The sequence below is a fragment of the Mesocricetus auratus genome, unplaced genomic scaffold (genome assembly GCF_017639785.1).
Source record: "Mesocricetus auratus isolate SY011 unplaced genomic scaffold, BCM_Maur_2.0 Super-Scaffold_6731, whole genome shotgun sequence".
Classification (NCBI taxonomy): Eukaryota; Metazoa; Chordata; class Mammalia; order Rodentia; family Cricetidae; genus Mesocricetus; species Mesocricetus auratus.
The window spans coordinates 11,657,211-11,671,869 of NW_024429185.1; the positions used below are offsets into that span (position 1 = coordinate 11,657,211).

Sequence of the window (14,659 nt, forward strand, 5' to 3'; positions counted from 1 at the left end):
CTGACTGTGCATCTCTAGCTGTTTTTATGCGTGTGATGTCTCATTCCCAGGCTCTGTAATCCATTCCTTCCCCCCTTTGAGGGCTTGGAAGCGTTTAGTACAAATTTTCAGTGTAGGGAGCTTTAAAGTACAACTTGTTGGGTCATGCTGACTTTGTGGGCTTGGGTAGAGAAGTGGTGAGAATGAGCCGATTTTAAGCTAACAGGTGTAACTCGAAAAGTCTGTAATTGAGTGACATGGGGGTTGAGAATCTTCCCCATCCCCCACAGCACCCTTATATCTAAAATTTATGCCAGCTACTAAGTAACATATTCACAGAGTGAGACAGGGTCCTGGTGACAATTCAGTTTCCGTTTTGCCAGAATGTGTCTCACACTACACTGGTCCATCAACATGATTCTCAAAACACAAGTTCCACCGTCAAATATGATGGAGAATGTTGCCTTCCATAATTCACTCACAGAGAGATTGTATATTGGCACAGTCCCAACTCTAGAAAGTTCTGTAGTGGAGATAGATGTTTAGTTTTGTTGAATCCAGTGTTTTGCAAATGTCTTGGCCACAAAACTTTCCAGTGTTATCTGTCAACGGGCAGCAGAACTAGTTTCTTGGGGTCCATTGGAGGAAACGCAAGTCAAATGTACTGCTCAGATTTCACAATGTAGTGAAGTCAACCCCCAGATGAGACAATGACAGGATCTCAGTGGCCTGAGTGGCTCCACAGGCCAGACACAGTAAGAAACAGGGCTGCTGATTCCCGTAGGGATCCTTTCTACCATACCACCGCTGTGAACAACTTTAAGCACAATCTAAGGACTTAGCAGCTTCTGGCAGCATAAATACTTGGTGTAAATTTAACATGAGTATTTTTATAGTTGTTCTATAAGGGTAACAATGAAACAATTGTGATCATAACGTCCTGCCACAAAACCATCATTCATGGACAAAACAAAATAAAATCCTTTTCAAAGTTTAATCTTATCCAAGTTGGTCCAGTCCTCTTGTGCTTTTCTGGTTTTTTTGTTTTCTTTTAGTTTCTTTTTGCCCCTAAGGAGATAAAGTGAATATTGAGAAAGGAATTGCTAGCCATGAGTTTGGTTTAGGTTCATAGTCTGTCTTATCCGATTTTCCTGGGCTTAGAATTTCAAAAAAGCCAGTTTGTTTATTGGTCCCTTTTGGATGACCAGGTTAAAGTACATCTGTTGTCCACATAGATTTCGCTATTGGCCTTCAAGCTAAGCAATCAAGAAATTATAGCCATCGTAAATTTAAACAAGAACTTGTCTCAGTCTGCTCAGCCCATAAATCCACATGACAGAATAAACATGGTACATCTTGTGGTTAATATGAGCACATGTGAGAAATTAAGAAATCTTTGGTGACAAGACAAAAATTACTCCATAAAAATTAATTGGTGCTTAACTGAGGTTGTACAAAATGCAGTGCTTACAGATGGCAATGGCCTAACAGTGAGTTCAGGCATAAACGAAGCTCACGCGGGGCCTAACTGGCCATTTGGTTTTGCGGGTCTCGGGTTGATGGAAGAGCCCTACCATTCCTGAAGGAGAGTGAGCCACTTAGGAATTGCAAGCAGAGCTGGCTATAATTCCCTGCATCATGAGGTTTCCCTTCCCCTTATTTCATATTTGTTATAATGATGGTAAAGAAATAGTTGCTTTAGTTTTCTACGGACGTGGACATAGGGAGAGAATGCAGTTCCCGGACTGCTCCCTGATGCTGTCATCCACACACCTTTGAAGAGAAATCATCTCAGGAACCTTAGAAGTCACAGAGAAAGAACACTCTTTAAAAAATCAAGAGACATCTTTTCAGCATGACTTGCCTTTCCCGGGAACATAACGGAAGTGACTTTAGATGAAAACATAAAATCTCAACTGTTTTCAAAAGTTTTTATTCAGCACACATTATCTTGTTTCCGTGAACTGCTTTCTTTGATTTACCACTTTGTTCGGGAGCCTTAGAGAGCATTAGTCAGGATTCACTAGTGGAGCTTTGTGCCATTTATAAATCAAATTTGTTTCATCTTCAAAGCCACGTGTTTAAAATGTGGCACACACACACACACACACACACACACACACACACACACAAATTCCGAGATGCGTAGTTGTGGTCCCATAAAGCAAAAACGGTCAGAAGAAACTGCCGCTCATAAAATCTCTATTTCTTGCTAAATGATAGCATTAGAATGGAGTTACCAGTCAACTCATAGGCAAGTCATGCTGTATGTGGATTTAAAACATAAACCATTAGTGGACTACAGCCGGAAAGTGTATATTATGCTTTGTTGGTGTGTTTGTTGGTTCCTCTCGTTTTATCATTTGGATTTATTTGCATAAAAGACAGCATTCATAGCTCTACCATGAAGCATCCGAGGGCTCTGAGCGTTTACAGATGGCTACCCCTGCCCCAACATGCACTCTGAGACCCACTGCCAAGGGCGCACAAAGAAGACAGTTCAGGGAGGTAAATGTTTCAGTTCTCTTCTATCCCCAAGAGTGGAAAGGATGAGCAGTTTGGAGGGACAGCCACTTGCTCAGAAGCAGCTGAAGTCCCCTGACTCTTTTTCCACCTCTGACCCTCTCTGACCTCTACCTGAGCAAGTCCAGAGCTTTGGAGAGATAGCTTTAAATGTTAAATGCACAGCAGATCAGTGGTTCCCCTAAACCTCACTTTGAAATGCAGAAAGTGAATAATGAAATAGGGAACTTTTCTATGTAAAATGCCTTCTTAGATTTCAATTCAACCACTTCCAGCTCCTGCCATGATATGAACCTTGGATGTTTGACATAATCACATTTTTAATCTAGAATGTGTGAGAGTTTCTAGGTACTGAGGGACATTGTGTACAAAAAGAAACACACACATAAAAACTTCACTCATAACCTAACACAGAATAGAATAAATACACTTTCTATAAAACTTTAAATCCTTTTTTCCTCCTATCTTCTACGTTCCTTTATGATCAAAAGAGAGGGTTGTGAACTCAGTAAGTTGGTTTTGACCAAAGCCCTCTACCTGAAACAAGTTTTTTAATCTGTAAGCATGGATCCATAACCATTTTAGAAGAATTTCTAAAGGAGTCTGTGCTTCCTTACAATCTAGAAGGAACCCAAACCCCTCAGATCCTGGCTTTTTTAGACCTCTAGCTGGCACGCCCACTCCGTTAGCCTTTAGACAAGTTAGTAGATCGCTGTGTTCCCAGGCATTTCTTAATGGGAGCTCAAGTAAATAAGCCACTTCATGAATGAGCAAATAACTTCTGAGCAAACTACCGAATAAATGAGCGACTATGACTACAGAACCCAACTCTACACATTTCATTTCCAATCGATGTAAAGTTATCACTGCACCCTATGTATGGTCTTGAAATCTGAGAACAGATCACATCAAGTTCACTCCTGCACCAACACCCATTCATGCTTTTGTAGGGGGATTAGCACACACACTAATTGTTCAAGGTTGGCATCTCCAGTTTCCCTGGACTCCTTGTGCAGCCGCTGAGCCAGAGATTAGAAGGTAGGAATCAGGAAGCGTTGTTAGAACACGTTCTTATCCAGAGATGAAAACTTGATGAGAGGTGGGGAAGAAAAGCGTGGAGGGAAATGGAGACTATCTAGATTTAATTTTCTGTGATCCTCTTTCTCTAGACTGTAGATACATGAGAGTCACTTGTATCTAAAAATATAATCGCAATGACGTCACACGGTTGTTGTGAGACTAAGATAATTTCTTATATGCAATGAGTTCTTACATGCAGTGAGGTCTTACATGCAAAGCACATGCATGTAGTAGCCATTTGACATGTATCAACTTTTCCCCTAATTTGACTATATTACATTTAAGTATTATCATTTAAAAACTACGATATCACCTCTTCACTGCAACTACAAGATTTCACTTGTATATTTTAATGATTGATTTTTTTATTGAAAATTTTCCAAGTGTGGCCAAGCACATTGGTGGCACTTGTAACCCCAGAAATAAGGACCCTGAGACAAGAGGATTACAAGTTCAAGGCCAACCTGGGTTACACATCAAAACTAAGTTTCAAAACAAAGTAGGTGGCTCAGTGGGTAAATGTGCCTACTGCACAGGCACGGTGACCTGAGTTTGGATGTGTGCACTCATGTAAGAAGCTGGCACAGCAGAACACAGCTGTGACACCCATGCTGAGGCAATGGAGGCAGGCAGATCTGCAAAGCTCATTGGCCAACCACTCTAGCCAATCAGTGTGCACCTTGGGTTAGGTGAGATACCCTGTCTCAAAACCTAGAGAGCCATAGAGAAGATACCCAATGTTAACACATAGCCTATATAAGAATGCATTCGCACACAGACAAGTGCACCTATGAATGCATATACCCCATATGGAAGAAAAGGATTGTTAGTTGAAGAAAACTTCTGAGTGTGGCTGAAGTTGGCAATGCTAAGACTCTAGTTTCCTTTTTTTATTATTAATTTTTTTTTATTTTTAAGTTTAAATTTAGATTAGAAACATGGTTGGTTCACAAGTCAGTTCCAGGTCCCTCTCCCTTTCCCTCCCCTCCTCCCGTGCCCTCCCCCCAACTCCCCCATTATCCCCTCATATCTTCCTTCGATAGCTCAGTTGGTAGAGCGGAGGACTGTAGGTTGACTTAGTAATCCTTAAGACTCTAGTTTCCTAACATGCCATCTAGTGTATTACTCATCAGATAAATTAACTCTCAAAATTCAAGTTTGGAAGAACAAAAAAGTAAAATTTTCACCCAGTTGATTCTTGCTTAGCCATACTACAAGTTTCCTTCTAGCTCCCAAACCCCCACTTTGTCCTTACCTCATCACAAACAGAATGGACTTTGAAGGTCCGAGGGAATGGGAGGCTGGGTTCTGTAGAGAGAGGCCATGCTTGGGATGGCAATCATGTGTCACTTAAGCCTTGACTTTATGTGCTTTGTAGTCTGCCCAAACTGCTTTGCTGAGGCTTCTGATCGTTTCATCACTCTGATTGGTTAGTGATGTCTGCCACAGGAGGTGGAGAGGGGGGTCAGTGTCACTGCCCTGGCTGTGCCTTACTATGTAGTTTACCATGCCAACACTGGTTTCCTTCAACTCCACTAGCAATGAGGGTTTAATGTGGGAAAAAATTAGGAGGTCAGCATGTGGTCCACAGACCTGACTTTCACCTCCCCTCTAAATACTGAATGTGCTGAGTTCTTTGCCAGGAAGCTGTTAGAATTATGACTTTGTGCAAACTTATCTAAACAAACATGACTACAGCACACATCTCGTCTAATGTGGGTTGTCAAGACATCAAAAATCAAAGGTTGTTTTAGCTTAGCAAAGAAGGTCATTTACATCTGCTGCAAGCTGCACGAAGAGTGATCAAGGCTGATCTCCTTTCTTGAGGCACACATGCACTAACTACGTTGTTTTAAGTTTATGCGTGTAAAGTACACTTCAGCTTGACTTGGTCAGAGTGCATGAACTTCTCGACATAAACATTCTAAAGCAAAATCTAGGACATTGATATGATTTAAACGATCTGTTCAGCCCTTTCATCTTTTATACACTTGTTGCTTTATTAATGCACCAGCGATGGTCCAAGTCTTGAAATGTCAGCTATTGTGAGTCCAACTGGCCAGGAGCTTACTGCAGTTAAAAGGTAGTTTATTACTAGGGAGTCGGAGGTAGGAGATCTCCCAGCTAAAGGCCAGCCAGGACAGTATAGGGAGACCCTGTGGGAAAGAAGGGAGAAGGGAGGAGGGAAAGGGAGACCATTTATACTTATAGTTCACAAAAGGAGGAGACAAAGTCACACAACTGGGAGAAGAACTAAGCCAACTGCAAGGCCAAATGAGGGCAGAGAATCTGTGGATAGAAGCCAATGTTACAGTTTTTATAGGAAGGATGGGAATAGGCAGCAGGATGAGCCAATTGGTGGTTGGCTCATTTGGATGAGTCAGTGGGGTCCAAGGAACAGGGCCTTTCCCTACTTTTCCGTACCTGGCTAAGAGACCATGAGGAAAGGTTAGCAGGCGGTGGCCCTGGGTAAAAGCCCAATGGAAAAGGTGACAGGAGTCGGCACTCTGGGTTGGCTGGGTTGCATGTGAAAGGCATGCTTGCAGGCCACTTTAAGACCTCGTGGTACTGACTGACCCTGGGAAGGACAGTTTCTCCATGGCTACAAGACTCCAGATGTCAAAACAACAGAAGCACAGAAAATGAAAGGTGGCTACAATAGTACACTCTGCACACCACTCTGCAGAGCCCAGTGAACGTGTCTAAAAGACTAAGCCATAAATCCGCAAGAAACTTTAGTTTAATACAATGGGAAAGTGCAGGAATGACTGATTTCAGTATGAGTGGAAGGGCACATGCCTGTGGCACCAGCACTTGGAAAACAGAAGCAGGAATATCAGGAGTTCAGGGTCGGCCTTGGAAGGTGCTGGATTGAGACAGTGAGTTAAGGCCAGCCTGGGCTTCCGAAGAACCTGTATCAAAGATCTCACCTCTTAAAAAATTGTGTGTGTGTATATGTTAGTGTGTGTGTGTGTGTGTGTGTGTGTGTGTGTGTGTGTGTGTAGCATTAGATGTCTCTAATACGAAAAACTAAGTACAATAATCTTGATAAGCGCAAGGTATTAATTCCATTGTGTTGTAAGGAAGAAAGCACTTATGTGACTTTGGTATAAAAAAAGTATACTCTTTAAAGTATATTTCTGGTATTGTGTACTGTGCTTGGATTCTTTTAGTCTTATACTGACAGCTATTACATAGTTTGTCTTAAAAATACAAGTTCTGTGGAACTGGTATTCTAGAAAAGCATCCTATAATATGCACATAGGATTTTAGTAGGTAGTAATGTGAGAACCCCATGTTTTTTTAAGTTCAGCAAATGCTAGATCAGACAACATTGTACAGTATTTTTCTGCAGGCCTTCTCAGAGCCTTTGTCAAGAAAAGCAAACCGTAAACCTCAAAGGCTGAGTGACCATGGAGTAAACTGTGACCCATTACTTTGCTGCACACTGTGGTCAATAAAAATTGCTCTAAATCCATTTTATTGTGCAATAAAGAAGTAGTTCATATAAGAAAGGTGGATAAGAATTGGGAAGGAAAAGCTATTAATCCAGGCATGGTGACCTTGTCCTGCAATCATAGCACCCTCGGGAGACTGAAGCAGGAGGATCACTGTAAGTTCCAGGCCAGTCTGGGCTGTAGAGTAAGACACTATCTCAAAAAATGTAATCAGAGAGAAGCATAGAGGGCATATGGGAGAATCTTGAGGGAAGAAAGTGAGGGAGAAATATGATCAAAATATGCTATAATGGATATATGAAATTATCACAATAAAAAGGTAGTCCATTTTCCGGGTAGAGAAATAAGATAGAAAGGCATTAATTATTGAACAATGATAAAAGAAAATAATACAGAAGCTATAAAAACATAGTAGTAAGTGAAGCTGCAGAGATGTCTCAGCATTTGTCATTCTTGCAGAGGACACAGGTTCAATTCCCAGCACCACATGGTGCTTTGAAACCATCCATACCTCCAGTTCCAGGGGATCTGACACCCTCTTCTGTCCATCACACGCACCAAGAGTGCATGTGGTACACATACATACATGCAGGCAAACACTCAAACATATAAAATAGATAAATAAATAAATCTTTTTAAAAGTAGTAGTGGTCAATTATCAAATAAGTGAAGTGTTGTTAAAAGTTTTTAAGAACTGATGGGAAAACAAAAGAACTGTAAATGTGCCTACTTGCAAGAGACCAGAGAGGTGAAGCCTGGTGGTCTTAGGATGGAGAATGGGGATTTGTTGATACAAGTTAGCATGACCAGGGCATATGAGGTCCTCACTTAAAGGTTATAGTCACATGAAGCACTCAGGGATCCTCAGTGATGTGGTAGGCTTAGGAAGAGGGTCAGGATTCTGTGTGTCTAATGGCCTCCCGGGTGGTGCTGAGGCCGCTGTCCCAAGGTCTATTGTACCGGAAACAAAAAACAAGCATCGGTGAACTTTTCCTAGAAAGTAGAGGAAGTGTGTTTTCAGCACTGTACAGTCTACTGCAACTCCTTCCCAACTCCACCATCATAAAACAAAAGCAGTCACAAGGCAATGAATGAGTGTGTGTACTTAAAAGAAAAAAAAAAACAGATACTGACTCCAAAGTTTGAGGCTATTGTAATTTTCAGTGTCACAAAATATTCTTCTTTTGATTTTTCCCTCTCAGTCAATTCTAACGTGTAGAAGGCAGGATTTGCTGACAACCATGCTAAAGCAGGTTTGCAGGCTGTAAATTGTAGAATTAGGGGGTGAGATTCCACACACACTTGTGTAGCTGTCTACGGCCTCCTATTGAGCTACCTCCACTGTGTGGTCATCATCAACTTCCACTTCTTATACCTTCTGTACCTTTTCATGATTCATTTTCCTATAATGGAAGGTTTAGATCTTTTTCCTGGAAGCCGAAACATATACACAAACTCCACAATTCTCTGCTTTTCTCATAGATAACTGGTTATGCGTCCAATTGAAGTTTTGTCTGTTGAGCAAGTCTTTGAGGGGTTGATTGCAACAAGGACTAATTCAGAGAACCAGAAAAGAATTCCAAAGAATGGAAGGCATGGGTAAAAATGGTAGGAGAGTAGCCATCGAGGGCTATGCCATAGTGAGCTCCTGCAATACTTGACAGAAACAGAAGCTTATCATAAAAAGAACAATGGAAAATAAAACTAAGGTGAAGTTGCTACAAAGCCATCAGTGACAGATCTGAAGTTCAAGGAGTGACAGGCAGAAGAAATTCAGGAGCATTAGTCTGATGACAGACACAGTTTCATCATTTATTCAGTAGTAGAGCTAGAGTGATCAACTAAAGCTAACACCACACTTAGTCCTACCTGGACTATGGCTCTGAGAAGAGAGAAGAAACTGGATATGGCATAGCTTTAAGTTGGATGGATCTCCAAGACTTTATGCAACAAGAACTATCACACAGAATTAAAAAAAAAAAAGAATGCCCCCAAATGACATGAGCCACATTACATTACAATGTTGGCTCATTGTGTTACCTTCTTTAAATCCCGAAGTCATGGCTGTTCTCTTGTTATTATAGGCATGTGACTTTTAATATGGCTTCTGGGGCTAGTGCTCTGAGAATTAGCAAGACCTTTGCTTCACTAACTTTGTTTTCAAATTAAATATAGACCTACACCCAGGGACTCCAAATAAAAAATTAGTCCCCAGTGTTTTCATATTTTCACAAAAGGTTGCCAAGCCCAGAGAATTTTACTGACAATCAGACTCAGAACCAATTTCTGAGTCCTGCCTTGTGTTGTTAAAAGATGAATGGAAAATACATTCCCAGAATCTCTGGACTTCTTAGTTTCAACTAGCATGTTTCTTTAAGAATACATCAAACACCAGGTGATGGTGGCACACGCCTTTAATCCCAGCACTTGGGAGGCAGAGGCAGGTGGATCTCTGTGTGTTCGAGACCAGCCTGGTCTACAAGAGCTAGTTCCAGGACAGGCTCCAAAGCTACACAGGTAAACCTTTCCTCAAAAAAAAATCTAGCAGGTTTGAGGTGAACATAGCTGTTTTGTTTTATGTAAAAGTGACAGGATGCTGTTGAGTTTGAGGAGCTAGAGAAACAGAAGAAAGACCATGGGAGGAACCCCTGTCAATCAGCTCCAGGCCCCTGCCACAATGTCTTGACCATTAGGGAAGGAAAGTATTGACCAGCAAGAATGAGTCACAGCTCAGTTCCTCCCTCTCTCTCCATCAAGGAGAGCAAAGCAGTTAGCTAGAGACCTTTGTAAATATGAGCAGTGTGAAGGCAGATTCTATACTGCTCAGTGCTTGGAAATCTTGCTGGTCAATAGATATTACTTTAATAACCATGTTTCCTGAGCACTGTAGATAGTTTGAACATAAAGTTTATATTCCTTTTATGCTTTTCCTTACATAAGACTACTAGGTAAAAAAAATGTAACCATCGTGGAAGTCTTTCATTTTAGAACATTATAAGACACTTTGAGTTTTAGTTCCTTAATTTTGTAATCAAAACAGTCTTTAGAAGTTCAACAAGGTCACTTATTTTAAGGTGACTAAAATGTGCAAGATGCTTTATGAAGAAAATCTTCATGGGGTAGGTGTGTCTAGTCATTAATTTCACGGTCTAGTTTTGGTTTCCATGCATAACACTGCCACAGAACTTTTATCACGCAAACATCTCCCGACATAATGCGAGCCTTACTTAGCATCTAGCCTCAGCTTTATCGTATGCCTCGCCCATTCTTCTGTCATCCCTGCTGTCTGTTTGTCCTGCAGATGGTTCTGTGAGGGGAAGGAACTGTACAACACTCCTGACATCCACATCCACACCGACGGTGACCAGCTGCACACCTTGGTCATTGCCGAGGCCTTTGAGGACGACACAGGTCGCTACACGTGCCTGGCTACAAACCCCAGCGGCTCAGACACCACATCAGCAGAGGTGTTCATTGAAGGTAAGCAGGGTGTGGAGGGGTAAATTGGAAATGGTCTTCCGGCTTGCAGGCATCCCTGCGGTCCTGTGAATATAATTTTCCAGTGCAAACAGTGCTGCGGTTGTATGAGTCAAACCTCATTTCTCCTGAACAACTGTGGAAATAGCATTGAATCGTCCCTTGAACAATTCTGACACCTAGGTACATGTCAACTTGTTCCTTTTCGTCTCCGTCACATTTAAGTTGAATTTATCTACAGAATAAAGCACCCAATTTAGTTTTTATCTCCTTGGATAAATGAAATATGAAAATGTAACTGAAAGACTGTATCATCCAAAGTTACAAAAGGTTTAGGGAGTTAACTTACTAATGGGAAGTATGAGTATTAGAAGTAATGAGTATTTTGCAATGTTTTCATTTTTACTAAATTTGAGCGTTGTGATTTTGTTGTTGTTGCTAAGACTCCCTTATTTCCACTAATTAACCATAGACTTGAACGAGTTGGTAAGAATGATTTCAAAATCTGATGCTATAAGAGCAGTTTGAGAGAATTAAATATTTCTATTGTTCAATCATTAATCATATTTTAGCAAGACCAAGCCTCATGAAATTGGAAAACTTGGTTACCATTACCAATAGTTTTGAATAACTTGAAGTGTTTTAGACAACACATTTCTCCGATTGCCTTTACATCTGCAACTTCATGGCTATCCTTTAAACCAATTGCTTCTTAAAATAGTAGTTAAAATTCCAACAAGCATGAAAATACTTGAGGCCTCTACTGTGTTAGTCTTCAGTTTTCAAGTACTTTGCCTAATTACATTATGTTCTTTATTGCTAAAGCTAAAGAAAACAAGGTCTGAACTCTTGTCTAGAGCTCCTTCAAGAACTAGCAAAGGAGTTTTAAAAGTAGCACTTACAGCTGACTAAAAACCTAAAACCCAGTGTCTTTGCCTTCGAAAGGACTTTCCACTTTGCATAAGTATTTTCAGCAATCTCCAGCAACCTTGTCCTCTTAAGAAAAGCAAACAGTTCATGGGTAATGCCTATTACCCATATGGCACTTGTAAAGCACACAGACACACAGAAACACACACACACACACACACACACACACACACACAGACACAGAGGAACGCAGATAAAGTTCTTTAAGCTGCGCTGTCAGTCCTTTAGGGCATTTCTCTGATTTCTATTTTGCAAATGAGAAACAGACCCAGGAAGGGTGAAAGGGGCTCCTCCAACTCAAATCGCACCCTCTTAACCACTCTACCGCACTGGTAAACATTTAAAAGCGCTTCGTAAGTGAAAACTTAATGGGCAAGAGAATTCTCATTTCTTAATGAGTTATTGTAAGTGCCACTAATGGTCTGGCTCTATAGGGAACTTTTTGTGGCATTTTCGAACCTAGTGAGGGGGGGCCAAAGGAAACCTGTCTGCAGATTATGAGCTCTGTTCATTCAAAACACCTTAAAATGCAATGCCTCATTTGCTTGGAGGCTTGGTAGAAATAAATTGATTTTTTTCCTATGTACGGTTTTCTCATGATACTCACTAAATTTTCTTAGGTGCCCGTCATCAGTTTTTGTGAGTTTAAAGGGTATGGGACCTTAGATAGATTGAAAGGAGGATAAAGGAGATGGGCAAGCCGGGCGGTGGTGGCGCACGCCTTTAATCCCAGCACTCAGGAGGCAGAGGCAGGCGGATCTCTGTGAGTTCGAGACTGGGCTGGACCGACAGCCTCCAAAACAATACAGAGAAACCCTGTCTCGTAAAAACCAAAAAAAAAAAAAAAAAAAGGAGATGGGCAAAGCTAGATAAGGAGCCAGTAAGATTCATCTGCCTAGGAATAACATAAATTACTACAGAAACTGCCTATCATTGATCTTGTTAAATATGGATGAAAATTAAAGTTTCAAGTGAAAATTTTAAGTGCATATTTATCCCTGAGAGCAATGACATGAAATGGAGTCAAGGGCGGGTACATTCTTAGTCTCACAGAGAGTCCCAATAAAAAATGTTTGCACTCACTAATTCCAGCATTGATTAGATTCAAGCCTTGCTCAAATGCATTGCTAATTCTACATCAGCAAGGAACCACTAGATGTCTATCAGAAGCAAAGAAGTTGTAGCAGGGTTTCAAATATCAACAAAAACCTTTTCTGAATGTTTCAAAACCTACTATTTGGAAATATTCTAAATCCCATTGATTGGGCCCATCGGACAGCAGAACGACTGAAGTCACTTGCTGCCAAGCCTGACAACCTGATTTTGGGATCCACATGGCAGAAGAGAAGAGACTCCCAAGAGTTCTCTCCTGACCTCCACACACACGTGCTATGGTATATGTGCTGTCGTGGATGTGCATGCGCACATGCAATAGTAATATCAATAGTAATAACATAATAATAAATAAAATTATGGATGGATAGCTGAGGAAGCAAATTTAAGGGGTTAAATAATGTGTGTGTGTGTGTGTGTGTGTGTGTGTGTGTGTGTGTGTGTGCGTGCTTGCATGCTCACCTGTAAGCATTCAAACCCAGGCAATCTGCCTCTTCCTTGCTGCTCCAGAAAAAGAAAAAGAAAAGGAAATTCTCACTATCCCTGGGGCGGCTGTGACCCTTGCCCTGCTCTGCTTTCCCAGCATTTTTCAGGGCACGGTGACCTTTGCTTGGCTATCCTCACATGTATGTTTAATAACCATCATGCAATCGACACTGGTCCCAACCTGCAGCTCACATTAGTGAACACATAGCCATTCTGAAGCTCACACTCCAAAAGAAGAAAAAGGAAGGATGAGGAGGAAGAAGGAAGATGAAAGAAGGAGGAGGAAGAAGGAAGAGGAGGAAGAAGAGGAGGAGGAAGAAGGAAGAAGAAAGAAGGACCCAAGAAACCTCTTTAAAATCCAAGACCTGAAGAGTTGACTTTTGACCTGAAACCAAGAGAGAAGAGCAAGAACGCCAGGGGAAGTTCCAGGCAGAGGGAACACATGCAAAGGTCCTGGGGTGGGGAAGACCAGAAGGAACCAAAGGAAATCCAAGGTACCTGTACATCATCAGTCAGGTGATGGGGACAAATGCTGCTTAGAGGTGAAAGGGTTTGTTTTAGCTCAGAATTCCGGAAAGGCAAGGCGTCTGGAACTTGAAGCATCTAGGCACATGACATCCATAGTCACGAGCAAACAAAAATGAATGCTTGTGAGCTTCATATTGCTTAATTTGCTCCTTACACTTAGCAGTTGAAGAGCCCTTGCCTAGGGAATAGTACCATCCACAGAGAGCTGGTTGTTGCCAAATCAATTAGCGTAATTAAGACAATCCCCCCATAGACATGCTTAGAGACCAACCTGATCAAAGCAACTTCCCACTGTCTTCCAGAAAATACATTGCATCCAGTTGACAGTTAGAACTAACCATCCCATTAGGAAAAGGGAGGAGCTTCAGGAAGGAGGGACTTGCCAGCAGACTTTTCTGCTGAGAAATCAGATGAGGTCCGAGAGCAAACACTGACTTTAGTGAGCTGGGCATTGTTGGTGATTGCAGCAAGAGGGAATTAGGGGTGGGGGCAGGGTGTCAAGAGTTGAAAGGAGTTGAAAAAAGTTTGCCAACTATGAAATCGGTAGTAGATATTAGACAGTCGTTTGGGAAGCTTTACCAAGTCACCAGCAGAAATATTGGCAGTCTCTGGAAGAGGGTATTCATGGCTTGTTGGCAGTCAATTTTCTGGCAGGAGTTACTAGAATATGTTTATATGCTGATGAAAAGACATACTAAGGGAAAAACCTAGATCAAGCAGAAGAGAGGGAGAGTAAGATATGAATTCTTTAAGTGGGAGGAGAAGGTGGCTCACATGGTACAGGACAAGGAAAAGAGGTGCCCCTCCTGTGCTAGAGAGTAAAGGAATAACTTAAGAATGTGTAAATAGGAAAAATAAACATGTGAAATAAATTCATCCCAACTTTAACCACTCCCTTCTCCTACCGTTGTAAAATGAATTATAGGGATTGGTATAACTTTAAGGACTCTGAAGAAGGCAGGGTGGTGGCTCTGAAGTGTGGGATGAAGGAAGCTGGGTTGAACTAGACCTTGTGGGCATGAAGAATGTGGATCTGGAGGAGAGGACAGGAAGTCAGCATTGAAGACGGGGAGGTTGGGCAGGAA

General features: G+C 41.5%; 1 protein-coding gene across 4 annotated transcripts in view; it reads left to right on the forward strand.

The window, feature by feature from the left end:
• Palld (palladin, cytoskeletal associated protein) overlaps positions 1 to 14,659 on the forward strand; it is a 384,981-nt gene that overhangs the window by 162,388 nt on the left and 207,934 nt on the right. For all 4 annotated transcript variants that reach the window (XM_040742243.1, XM_040742241.1, XM_013117199.3 and 1 more), the window contains one exon: positions 10,342 to 10,520. In XM_040742243.1, the coding sequence (XP_040598177.1) occupies positions 10,342 to 10,520 (179 nt within the window). The remainder of the gene's footprint in view (positions 1 to 10,341; positions 10,521 to 14,659) is intronic.